Source organism: Vespula vulgaris, chromosome 21 (genome assembly GCF_905475345.1).
Source record: "Vespula vulgaris chromosome 21, iyVesVulg1.1, whole genome shotgun sequence".
NCBI lineage: Eukaryota > Metazoa > Arthropoda > Insecta > Hymenoptera > Vespidae > Vespula > Vespula vulgaris.
The window spans coordinates 1,191,867-1,204,484 of NC_066606.1; the positions used below are offsets into that span (position 1 = coordinate 1,191,867).

General features: G+C 48.3%; 1 protein-coding gene across 6 annotated transcripts in view; it reads right to left on the reverse strand.

The window, feature by feature from the left end:
- Nucleotides 1-5,362: 5,362 nt before the first annotated feature.
- The window catches only part of LOC127071354 (nuclear hormone receptor E75-like), a 138,651-nt gene continuing 131,395 nt past the window's right edge, over nt 5,363-12,618 (reverse strand). For all 6 annotated transcript variants that reach the window (XM_051010533.1, XM_051010532.1, XM_051010531.1 and 3 more), the window contains 2 exons: nt 10,231-10,472; nt 5,363-9,859 (listed from right to left, as the gene is read on the reverse strand). In XM_051010533.1, coding sequence (XP_050866490.1) covers nt 7,772-9,859; nt 10,231-10,472 — 2,330 coding nt within the window. In that variant the 3' untranslated portion in view covers nt 5,363-7,771. The remainder of the gene's footprint in view (nt 9,860-10,230; nt 10,473-12,618) is intronic.

Below are 12,618 nucleotides of genomic sequence, written 5' to 3' on the forward strand. Positions count from 1 at the left end.
TTCTTATTTCTTTCTTTATTATGTTCGGTTCGCTACATATCGACACGACGATGGAGGACGGTGCAGCTTGGAGAAGATTTAATCGTAGAAATGAGACGAGACGGGACAGATGTGATCTAAGGTGAATGAAGGTCGAGTAGCTGCTTTATTTTTATATCGAGAGAGAAAGAAAGAAAGAAAGAAAGAAGGAAAGAAAAAAGAGAGAGAGAGAGAGAGAGAGGGCCGAGGACTCGTCGTCGGTCAGAATCGGCTCAGACGCATCCGATATGACTCTCTCTGCGACGAAGGATCACGCGAAATCTTTGTTTATCTCGTGTCTTTTTCCGCTGCATCCCTCGCCCCACCCTTCTCGTTTCTTCATTCCAAAAATTTTCCTAAGTAAATCGCACTATATCTACTAACTTTATCGTTAAATCAACAAACATTCGATCGTATAAAAAACGTAAAAGATATAGAAAGAGATCGATAAGTTTTTCCTAAAATAAAAAAAAAAGAAAAGAAAAGAAAGAAAGAGAAAAACGATTAGTTTGCGATATGGGAGATAAAATAAGACTGAGAGACAAACAGAAAGACAGACGGAGAAGGAGACAGACAGACAGAGAGAGAGAGAGAGAGAGAGAGAGAGAGAGAGAGAGACAGAGAAAAGATTCTTTTCTGCGTAGAAGAAGAGTTTATCGAAAAGGGGAAAGGACTCTCGGAAGACAGAGTCCGCCCCTGTTCTTCGAAGAGTGGCACGCGTGGCTCGTTGTCGTTCGAAGGCCAAGCTGCTCGTAAATTCTCATTTCGGGCAAGGGGGAGGAAAAACGGTGGGACGAGCATCGACGAGCCTATTTCGTCGGACGCTTTGCTTTTTCGCGCGAGGGTCGTGACCTTGGCACGTGGAAAGCTCGATAGCGTGGGTGGTGAAACGTTGGACGAGTCGAGAGGGATGAAGAGAGGGTATGAGCGAAAAGGGACCGAGGACAGGGGTACGTTGACCCGGAAGAAGAAAGCTTCGAGCAAGATAAAATGAGTGCGTTCGTTCTTTCTTTTTTTCTACCCTCTCTCTCTCTCTCTCTCTCTCTCTATTTTTCTTCGCCCTTTCTATTCCCTTATTCTCCGGCAACACCCTCTCTTCCCCATCTTTCTCTCTCCTTTATTTGCTACCCCTCGACGAAAGTCAGCCTTCGAATTTCGACGAGGAATACGATGTGTGCCGAGTGTATAGGCCAATATTATTTTTCGTTCGTATTATGGATTTCTCCGTCTTTCGACGAACTTTTTTTTCTCCTTTCTCCTTTCTTCCCTTTTTTTTCTTTCTTACACGGGGAAAAAGGAAAGGGGAAGAAAAGAGAGAGAAGAGCAAACGATCGAACGTAGAATAAATTCTGGTCTTTAAATCGTATGGGGCTTAACGTAGGATAGAGTTTTACGGTGAGCTTTCATTGGTATTGAAATAATTCTTCCCCCATAACCGACGAACGTTTCTGTTATTTCGTATCAGTTATGGTCATCGATTCCGGTCTTCGCGACATTCGCAAATGTCGTTTTTCGTCATAAAAAGTTATACCGAGAGGCAGACGAGGTCAAAGTAAAGATTTACGATTACGGTCTCATGGACGTATCGCGTCTACGTTTCCACGTGTATAAAACCCTTTCGTCATGACCGTCCATATTTATGTTAATGTTAATCGGCCTTCGAACGACATCCTATTTTAACTTTGAACCAACTTTGCTTTCGCGTTTGCCTCATTGTTTCTCCCTTTTTTACCACTCGATTACCATAAGCTTTATCCTTTTGTATCCATTTTTGTTCACCGTATTTCGTCCTATCCCCTATCATTCATTCTACCACCGTAATCCCCGAACGAAATGAGATGTGGAGAAGTATCATATAGGGACTTTGTGAGATATTGGAAAATCGCTCTTAGAGAATTAGCAAAGTATTAACGGAGTAGTCGATCTTCTCTATTTTTTCTTCTCGAGAAGAGGGTCGCGGTCGAACGATATACGTATATCCATTACATTCTTGGTCGAGACCAAAAATTATATATACATACGCACACAAGTATCCTCCAATTCTAATTAACAAAGCGTAACACCTTTCATCGATCGTTCTCGATCTCACAGTACATATACGTATATACCTATATCAAAAGACGAATTTTTCTAGATGACAATTTTCTCATTTTCTCTAATAAATAAAAGCAATTAGTCGATCCGATTCATCATAACACATACACACGCACAAACGCATAGAGGAGGACAGGCGGAGAGGCACACACAAATATACTTATATGGATGACGTCGTAAGAATATTAATAGAGACATCGGTATTGAAAAAAGATCGCTAGGAAGAAGGGGATATTATTATTTCAGTCTGCGAGACGGGAAGAAGAAGGTTTCGAGGTTAATCGGTGCGGGAAGGGCGAGGTACTCTCGACGGCTCTTTGTCTCGATAAGAGAAAAGGAAGAAGGAGAGAGAGAGAAAGAAAAAGAAAGAGAGAGAGAGAGAGGCAACGTGCGACCTCGCTCGGACCTTGAACGTGCGAGCCGGCTTTTGTGCTGGCGACGAAGAAGACGACTACGACGACGACGACGACGACGACGACGAAGGGATGCGTTAGGACACAGTCCGTCTGTATACGAAGGGCGTCTCAAAGGTTAATACTTATCGTAAATCGTTTCAACGATCACGTACGCAAAAGATAAAAAGAGACACAGAGAGAGAGAGAGAGAGAGAGAATGTTGTTAAATCGTAATATCTCAAGAAACATGATTATATTTATTGTTTATTTTCGTCAACTTTATTTGAATGGATTTCAATTTTAATTGAAATATATTTTTCTCGACTCGATTAATGTTGGAAGCTTGGATAACGAAATGTTCGACAGACTCAAGAAAATCTATTATTGTAGGAAGGAGAGATGAGTTAATGGCGTATAACGTATGTATCTATGTATCTATGTATATATGCATGTACATATATATATATATATGTTTCGCATAGCAATCGGTAGAAGGAATGAAGATGGTGGAAAAACGGAGGCGTGTTGCGTGGCAACGGTCGCGTGCTCACCTTGTGGCACGCGCGATGCAGTAGTACACGCGCGGATTCAATAGCTTCCGCCCTCGGATCTTTTGTCGCGTGGGCGAATTTAGTTTGACAGGTAAATAGATAGATAGATAGATAGATATAGAGAGAGAGAGAGAGAGAGAGAGAGAGAGATAGATAGATAGATAGATAGGTAGATAAATGGGTAGATAGATATATACATATATGTATCATACATATAACTGCGAATGTTTAATTATAGGTATGGCTCTAAAATTACGTAATCCTACGATACACACACACACACACACATATATATACTTTTTTATTGATATTTATTGGAGATTGGAGATTATATCGTTGATAATAGAAGCATTTGGGTAGCGAGAATCGATCTTTCGACGATCGTATTACAACCGAGTTGTTGTATACGTACATACATACATACGTAGATATATACTTACACACATACTCCAATGAAGATTTCAACGACGCTTTCTTCGCTCGTAAAATACAAGAGATCGAGGTAGAACGAAAGTGATTCTCGTCGGGGACCGACTTCTATGATTTTCTCGAAACTATATACTTTCTCTGAGAATACTTACACAAGCGTAATAGAAAACTCTCGCAAATAGTAGGATTCGATGAGAAACGGAATACGCTCAGCCAAGCTAAGAAAAGAAGGTGATCCCCTCGTTTCAGTTGAAAGTCGTTTGGAACGTCTGCGGAAGGTGAAAAGAAGGAACGAGAGAAAAGAAAACAACGAACGAACGAAAAAGATAAACAAAGAAAAAAAACAGGCGTAACAAACGAGGAACTAGTAGAAAGTATCGAGGGATGACGGAACGTACAATGGTTTCGAGTACGGGTGAAATAACGAGAAATCTTTCGTAATTTTTTTTTTTTTTTTTTTTATGTATAATTCACCAGACAATGTTTATTCAGACGACCTCACAACTCCCAAGCGTACAAAATGACGTGCTCACTGGGCAATATGCGGGGCTGGCTTCTTTTGTATTTCTTGCGTGTAGAGTAAGTTTTTTTTTTATAATTCTCCTTCCTATCTCATACACCTGCTTTCTTATTTTCACTTTCTCACAAAATTTTTTTTTTTTCTTTATTTTCCTTATCATTTCCACCCAGAAACAACGTCTCTCTCTCTCTCTCTCTCTCTCTCGCTCTCTCTCTCTCTCTCTCTCTCTCTCTCTCTCTCTCTTTCTCTCTTTGTATCTCATTTCTTATTGGATAGAGAAATATATCATACTTTATGTATCGTTTACTATAATAATCATTATGTGTAGGTTTATGCATAACAAGTATTACGAATATCAACGCTAGTTTGTCCGAGGGGTAGGATGGGTTGGGGGAGATGGAGGGCGTAGGAGGGGATTATTTTTGAGGCTGAGTGAGTGACGAAGGGGTGTGGAGGGAAAGGGAGGGAAGGGAGGTTTTGCTCTGGCGGCGGCGATTGCGACAGCGGCTGGGAGAAAAGAAAGGGATTGATGATAAAGGGGATGAAGGAGAGGAGTATTGTGACAAGACAAGAAATACGCGCGCGTGTGTGTGTGTGTGTGTTCGTTTGTTTGTTTGTTTGCGTGTGTATGTATGTCTCTGCGTGTTTGTCCGCTCGGATTTTGTAGTATCGAGGATAGAAGTCGGTTCGGGAAAATCGGGCTTATGGATAGGGGTACGAAGAAAGTAGTAGCGGTAGTGATAGTGGTAATGGTAATGGTAGTGATAGTAGTAGTAGTAGTAGTAGTAGTAGTAGTAGTAGTAGTAGTAGTAGTAGTAGTAGTAGTAGTATAGTGGGTAGCGTGTGGTGAAGAAGCGAGTGGAACGAAGGATTTCTACGAGAGGGGATGGATCGCTACGCGTGTCACACGGACGAGAAGCTAATTAATTAATTAATTAATTGTCTCTCATATCTTTTGCCGAGGAAAAAGGATTTCTCATTCTGGAATATACAATAAATACAGGCCTTTAAACAGCCGGTGCACGGTATCATGTACCGTACGCCGTGCGACAAGGAGAGATGATGATATCGGATGTATGTATTTGTATATATGTAGGTGTTGTTTCGTGTCCGTGTATTCGTCTCTGTATTATGTGTGTGTGCTTCGAAGGGATTTGCAAGCGGCTTTTATTTTTTCTTGTTGTTGTTTTTTTCGTCGGGGAAAGGTTTCCTGTTTTCTCAAAGAATTTTCGCTATTCGGCGAACTTCTTCTCCGGTTTCTTTACTTTTCTTCTTTTTTTGCGGGATCGCGACTTTAGCGAGCTGTTATGTATTTGTTTATTTGTTTATTTATTTATTTATTTATTTTCTCTCTCTCTCTCTCTCTCTCTCTCTCTCTCTCTCTCTTTCTTAATGTCTTTTCTAGCACGTGATTCAGCGTGTATTGAATTATTGTATTCTCGAGCGTGCGTGCGCGCATGTTTGTGTTTTGTGTTTGTGTGTGTTTGTTTGAGTTTTGCGGTATTACGGTATGTTTCTATGGTATATCCGTGTGGTACATGGTGTATGATCTCCCTGTGTGTCTGCGTGTCTGTTCCGTATGTTCGCTCTTGAATATGCCGGGGGTCAAGGGGGCGGGGCGGGCGTCTCAACAACACGTCGGCGGCGGCCCGCCGCGTCTATCTCTATCATTTTATCCTCTTTCACGCATTATCCGTAAAGCAACGAAAAACTTTGCTCATTCGCGCCAACTAGGACTCAGCCTTACGATTCTACTATTTACAAAACGTTTACCGATACTATCTCGGAGCTCGCTCTCTCTCTCTCACTCTCTCTCACTGTCCGTCCGTCCGTTCATCCCTATCACTCTCTTCTTTGAATTTCTTATCCCTTTTATTTTTCAATGATCGTATTTCGATCCTACGCAAAAAAAATATCTTTCTCCTTCGATCTACTTCTTCTACAATCATCTCGTCGTCCTTGTCTTTTCCTCTCTGCGCTCGATCTCTCTCTCTCTCTCTCTCTCTCTCTTTCCTCGCCACACGCGCAACACACGTACGTACGTATATACGTAACCACCCTTGCACTCTCTTCTCTTTCAATGCAGCCACACGAAACACGTAATATTGTGTATTCGCCGCGTTCGAAAGCGGCACCTACGATATCTATTGTATCTCGCTACACGACGCGATTAGAGGATTATAATTAACGTCGCGTCGATTGTCCCGTTCGTACGTGGGATAAGCGACGCGCGGTATAAAGGTACGGTAATTGCAAACTGGAGGCCGCGGCGGGCCGGTCAGTCTCATAACAAAATCATCTTAAATGTTTTAATCGAATCTAGCGTTCTCCCTCTCGATTACTCGAAAGATCGCCGCTATTTCTATGTCTATATCTTTCTTCTAGCTTTCTCGCTTTCTTTCTCTCTCTCTCTCTCTCTCTCTCCCTCTCTCTCTCTCGGTCAGAAGAAACTTCGATTGCCCCGACTCGCTTCCACAAGCACGCGTTTTCTCTTTCTCTCTCTCTCACATTCTCTCTCTCTCGCTCATGCAGACGCACACAAAAAAAACACTATTACTTCTCTCATTCTATGATTCACCCTTTATCTATATACTTCACACGTACACGAGATGATAACTTTTACGATTATTATACCTTACAGAGATATTACAATAATAATTAATTACTTTTAATAATATTCAATAATTATAGTAGAGTAGATGATCAATGAATGAGGTGGAGACTGTACAGGATGCGCGATTTCCATGATTATCACATGTAATAGATTATTAATTTTTTTTTCTTTTTGCTTTTATCTTCTGTAAACATTCAATTCTTTTTTCTTTACGGGGTGCAGCACGGTCTATCCTCTAGTTCGCCTAGAAACAGATAGGTCGAGATAGGTTGATAGCGAGATAACGATAGGTGGTTCTTTATTTCTTCTTCTTCTTTTTTTTTCCTTTTTCTTTTGCTTTCTTCCTGCTTTATCTTTTTCTCGTTCCTTTCGTTAGTTCGTCCCTCTCAAACTCTCTGTTATATATCCGGCACCGCGCAAACTTTGGAACACGCGCGGTTAAAACGTCGATCGAGTTTGCGTGCGCGCGCGTGAACGTCCTCTCGATCGAGTTTCGCGCGTTTCCTCGGATGCAGCACGTATACGCACTCTCGGAAAGAAGAAAAGAAACGAAAGAAACTCATCGACACTGAAACGTTCCATCCTCCTCCTTGTCCTCCTCTTCCATACGCTCCTCCATAGTCCTTACGTCAGGGAGATGTGGTCCTCTCGTGTCGTATCTTTGTCCTCCTTTTACTTCTCACCGCGTCCTCTTTCGCGCGGATTATCGATAAAATAGTTTAAATTAATAAATTATTTGGTTTGTCACGCGCTCGGAGTGTCCTGGCACTTTGTCATCCTCCTCCTGCTCCTGCTGCTCCTCGTCCTCCTGCTGCTGCTCCTCCTCCTCCTGCTCCTCTTTGTCCCCACCTTTTCCTGCTCCTCCTCCTCCTTCTCCTCTTCCTCCTCCTCCTCGTCCTGCTTCCGATCCTCTCGGGACGCTCGATCCTCCTCGGTGTGCCGTCGCACGGACGGTAAAATACATATACATGTACGTAACGACACTCTTTGCGCAAGGTGGGTAGTAGTAGTAGTAGTAGTAGTTATAGTAGTAGTAGTAGTGTAGTAGTAGTAATAGTAGTAGTAGTGTAGTAATAGTAGCAATAGAGTACACACGCACACACATGATTCTTCGAGTCACGAAAGAGATCTCCGTCTCGCGGCAAGAGCACTACGCTTCGAGGGAGAGAGCCTTGCAGGGGCCGACGAGCGGCCTCGGCGACGGGGACGGTGACTTCTTCGAGAGGTTCAGAGGTTGCTGACTGTCGGCGATGTCGACTTGGAGCTCCATCATGTTGGTGGGACAACCGGAGAGGACGAGAGTGGCCGTGCTCGAGGTCGGCCTCGGACTCGTGCTCGTACTACTCGATGCCGCGGCCGAGAGGTATCTTGGCGAGGAGGCGGGTGAGTTCCCGACTACGAGGTAATCCGAGGAAGACTGCTGTTGATGGTGTTGATGTTGTTGTTGTTGTTGTTGCTGTTGCTGCTGCTGCTGCTGCTGTCGTGCACCGGTGGTCGTGGTGATGACCGAGGTGGCCGGCCACCTGGAGGAGGAGGTGCTGGAGTAGCTGGAGGTGGCGCATTGCAGCAGACCCTGAGATCCTTGAGAAGAGCGCGTGGTGACGGTGGTCGTCGAGGCGCATTGCTCCGCTGGCGATGGCGAGACGGCCGGGGGTGACCTCGGGCTCGCCTCCCCTCGCATTATGTAGTTGTGGATAATGTCGGTACGCTTCAACTGCTCCGCCGTCATCCTAGGTCCCTCCATCAAACTTCTCGCTAGAGTCGAGTGAGTGCTGCTAAGGAGGCTCGCGGTTTGCGGGCAGGTAGCTTGAGTCGTCGGATTCGACGGACTTCGCGCCGGCGGGGAGGTCAGGTGGAGATGTAACTGAGATTGGGCGTGTTGGACGACCACCGCTGGCTCCGCCTCGGCGCTGTCCTTTTGGCGAAGCGCACGGAACTTCTTGTGCGGCTTGTAAGCCTCGTCCATCAGCGAGTTGGTGTCGTAGAGCGGTGGCGCTTGAAGGACGCGCTTCAGTACCGGCATATCCTCGACCTCCTTGTCCTCCGAGCGCGGACTCGAGCAAACCGAGGTGGGTGCGCTGCTGGCGCTGCTACTCGCCGGCTTGTCGGCCTTCTCGGTGCCCGATTCTATGCCGCTGTCGCTCGGCGAGTCCAACTTGCGGAAACGCGGACAGTGAGGCGGCTGAGGGGTCTTGCTCAAGCTTCCGCGATGGAGCTCGTCCTCGCCGGAGCTCGTGCTGCCGGAATTGGCGCGTCTACGATGCGGACAGAGACCACCGGCCAACGTAGCGGCGAGAAGCGGCGCGCTCGACGCGTGGTGTCCGCTCGGGGTCGCCGCGACGTGATGGTACTCGGTCAGGGAGGCTACCTCGCCGCTGCACGTGCTCTCGGTACTGGAGACGCTACCGAGCGGACTCTTGACGGCCTCGTCGAGCGTGACGTCCGAGGCCGAGCCCCAGGAAGCAGGAGGTTCCTCCTCCATCGGCCAATGCTGCTGAGCTTGCTGTTGCTGCCCCGACTGCGTCTGCTGTTGCTGCTGCTGTTGCTGCTGCTGCTGCTGCTGCTGCTGCTGCTGCTGCTGCTGCTGATTCGTCGCGATCACGTGTTGCTGCGTCTGCTGTTGCTGCTGAGCTTGGAGCTGCTGCTGTTGCTCGGTCATCTTGAACGCGAGGAGCTTCTCCGAGTGCAAAGTATTGAGCGTTCTCAGATCGGGTATCTTCTTCAACAATTCCCTCAAGATATCCGGATGTTGGGGATGGCTCTGGGCGAGGACCGTTTGCAGGGCGTTGCGCAACTTGTTGTGCATACGCTCGACGAGTTCGGTATTGCGTAGTCCCGGTCTGTCCGCGGCGATCACGACCACCGAGCAGAAGAGTCCGAGCTCGGCGTCCGACAGCCGCAGGGAGTTGACCCTTTCGGCGAAGTCGAACATCGAGTCCATGAGGAATCTCGCGTTGCTGCTGTTGTGGATGGATTCGCGCTTCAGCACCTGCCCGTTCAAGCATATCATGCTGTTCGTTTGAGCGTCGAACATGCAGGCCAGCCTAACGAGCAAGACCTCGAAGACGCCGGCCTTCAAAAGGGTGACCTGGTCGTCCTGAGCCAGCAGGCTGAATCCAGGTATGCGCTTGGCGAACTCTACCACGCCACGGATCGCCGGCGAGAACCTCTTGGAGAAATCCTGTAGCAGTTCTTGCTGGCCGGTCAATGGTTGCGGATTCGGATTCAGCGGGCATGCCTGTCGACACAAAGAGAAAGAAAAACGTGCGAGGTCGGAGAGGACGACGAGGATGGCCGAAGAGGAGCGCAGCGTTCGCGCGGTAGGTGGTAAAAGCGAATCGCGGGACGATCGCGGGACCGGTCGTCCTCCGCGAGCGTGCGTCAAGCGCGGCGCTTCCTCCTTCGCGAGGTTCGAGGACGACCGGTCCTCGTAGTTTCCGCGTAGATCCGATCGAAAGGGAGATGGCAAAGGAAGCGGTGGAGCATTCGTCGAGAAGTGACGCGGTTAAGAGACAGCGATCGAAATTTCGTGGTGGAAGGGGAGCGAGGCACTCGTGCCTCCTCGTTGTTCCGTTCACCCGTTTCGCCCGACTCGTCGACTGTTCTTACCAAGGTCGGTGGACAGGCCGTGTAGTTCGGTGTCTCTCGAGCTCTCGCGAGAACGGGCGCGACCTTGTCCCTGGTGAAGTCGCATGTGTCGAGGTGAGCTCGGACGACGGTCGCGAGTAAACGCTGCTCGTCCTCCAGCTCGGCCGCTACTGCCTTCTCCTGAGAGCGACTGTGGGAGCTCTGCTGCATGGCAGCCAAAATCCTGGCCTTCTCGCGCTTGGGCACGCGGCCGAATCGCACCGCTGTAACCGAAAGCGGAAGCACCAAGGATTAGACTCGTGCGAAGGTCAATCGGAGAGGAGAAGCGGAGAGAGGAGAGTGGAGTCGTTAAACACTGTCAATGCGATCGATGGACGCGAATGATTCACGCGGTCGACCTTCCTCGACGCGCACGTATCGTCGGTGCTCGCGTGACGCGGCCGGCTAATCGGTTGATACGTCGACGCTCGACCGTCGTCGGCCCTGTTTCCCCGCGAGCAGGAAAAGAGAAAAAGGAGAAAGAAAAAAACAAAAGGAAAAGAAAGACTTCGCTTCCAAGGGTGAAAGCGCACGACTTTCTCGCACCGAGACGAAAGTTAGCACGGTACGAATCTTCGGTTAGAAAGTAAAGCGACCTCGATGTAGAATTTTTTGACGGAGGACACGAGAGCGGTAAAAAGCGAGCGAGAGCGAGAGCGAGAGAGAGAGAGAGATCCATCGAGCAACCTACGTGCATTGTGATAATCGACGACTCCGTTGAGGATTCCTTTGAGAATAGGCAACTCGTCTCCCATGACGGTCGAGGGAAACGCGTGAAAAAAAAAAAAGGAAAACGAATGTCGTTGATCCTCTTCGGTATCAATCGCTTTCGATTATTTCCGAGAACGACAGACACTTCCGGCGACGCACAGAGAGTACGTGAGATCCAATCGTCGAGGTTCGTCGACCGATTTGTTATGGTCGCTCTTTCGTTACGACGAAAAAATGCGTTGGAAAATAGCGCGGTAGTCTTGATCCTCGATCGCGATCTAGGCTGACTCGAACGGCGACAAGTCACTCCGGAGGACCAAGGAAAAAAAAAATAAGAAAGTGGCGCTCGGTTGGCGGGACACGACGCACGCCGCTTCGAATACGTCCGCTACTTGTGTGCTCCTCGAGACCCGAGCGGGACGGAACGACGCGTGCAAACGCGAGACAGCATCACCGCCGACTGAGTGATGTTCCGCGACTTGCGTTCAACAGCCCCTCCACTTATTCAGCCATCAAAGACGCCCCACCACCACCGCGGCACCGCCGACGCGATTGTGGCCTTTGCCGAGCCTTTGGCCTTGAACTTGCTTTCAGCGACAGCCGCGCGAGGCGTACCGCCGACCTATATAGCCTATATAGCAGCGAACGTACTCGTCGAGCGTAGCGGTCAACGCGAGAGAGAAGGACGGGCGGGTGGGTGGCCGGTCGGTCGGTCGGTCGGTCGGTCGGACGGACGGACGGACGGACGGACGGACGGACGGACGGACGGACGCCTGCGCTTAGAGAGGCGAAAGAAGAGAGAGAGAGAGAGAGAGATGTCCTTGATCTAAGGATAGACTCGTTAGGTACGCGATAGAAAGAGAGAGATAAAGCGAAAACAAAATCATAGAGAGGAAAACAAAGTTCTATAAGTATGCACGAGGTTTCTTTCTTTACGCGGATAAAAGATCAAAGTTATCGATCTAGTGCGAACTTTCGTTTTTATATCTTCTCGAGTTCGAGATAACGACGATAACATTCTCGATACGATTTCTTTACGTCACTTCGATTCGACAGAGGATCTTCACCTTGGGAGATACAACGAGAACGCGTATTCGCGTTCGCAACATATCGATGAGTTCGATCCTAGCACGAACGACATGACCGCAGCGACGTCCGCTCGCGGAATGAGCCTACGGCCAACGTCGCGAGCATGCGCCACCGACGGCAGGTGAGTCGGGCCAGAAGTGGGAGTAGCCGGACCGGTGGTGGGAGTAGGCAAAGTTCGCGAGGTCTCCGCACGACGTTTAGCGCCACACGACGCTACGCGTCCAGGGAGCGCGCACTCTCGCTGCGCTCGTCACCGCGCGAGGAGTGGGAGGCTCCGTTCCGTGCGACGGAAGAGATAGCGTTAGAGTGGTGGGGGAGCCGCGAGGGTCACCGGGGATGTAGCGGCACGTAGCGGTACTCTTTCTACGGACTCGACTTAGCCGCGAGCTGAGCTACGCCAGAGATTATTGACCCCGAGAGAGCTTCGCCTTCTACGTTCCCTCTTATCGCACGCGTTACCCAAGTACGAATGAAAAAAATGTCGATCCGATGTTTTTTCTCTGTCCTTCGTGTAGCGAAACAATAGTCGTTGGACGATCGCGGATATTCTTCTCTCCCGAGATATCTCTA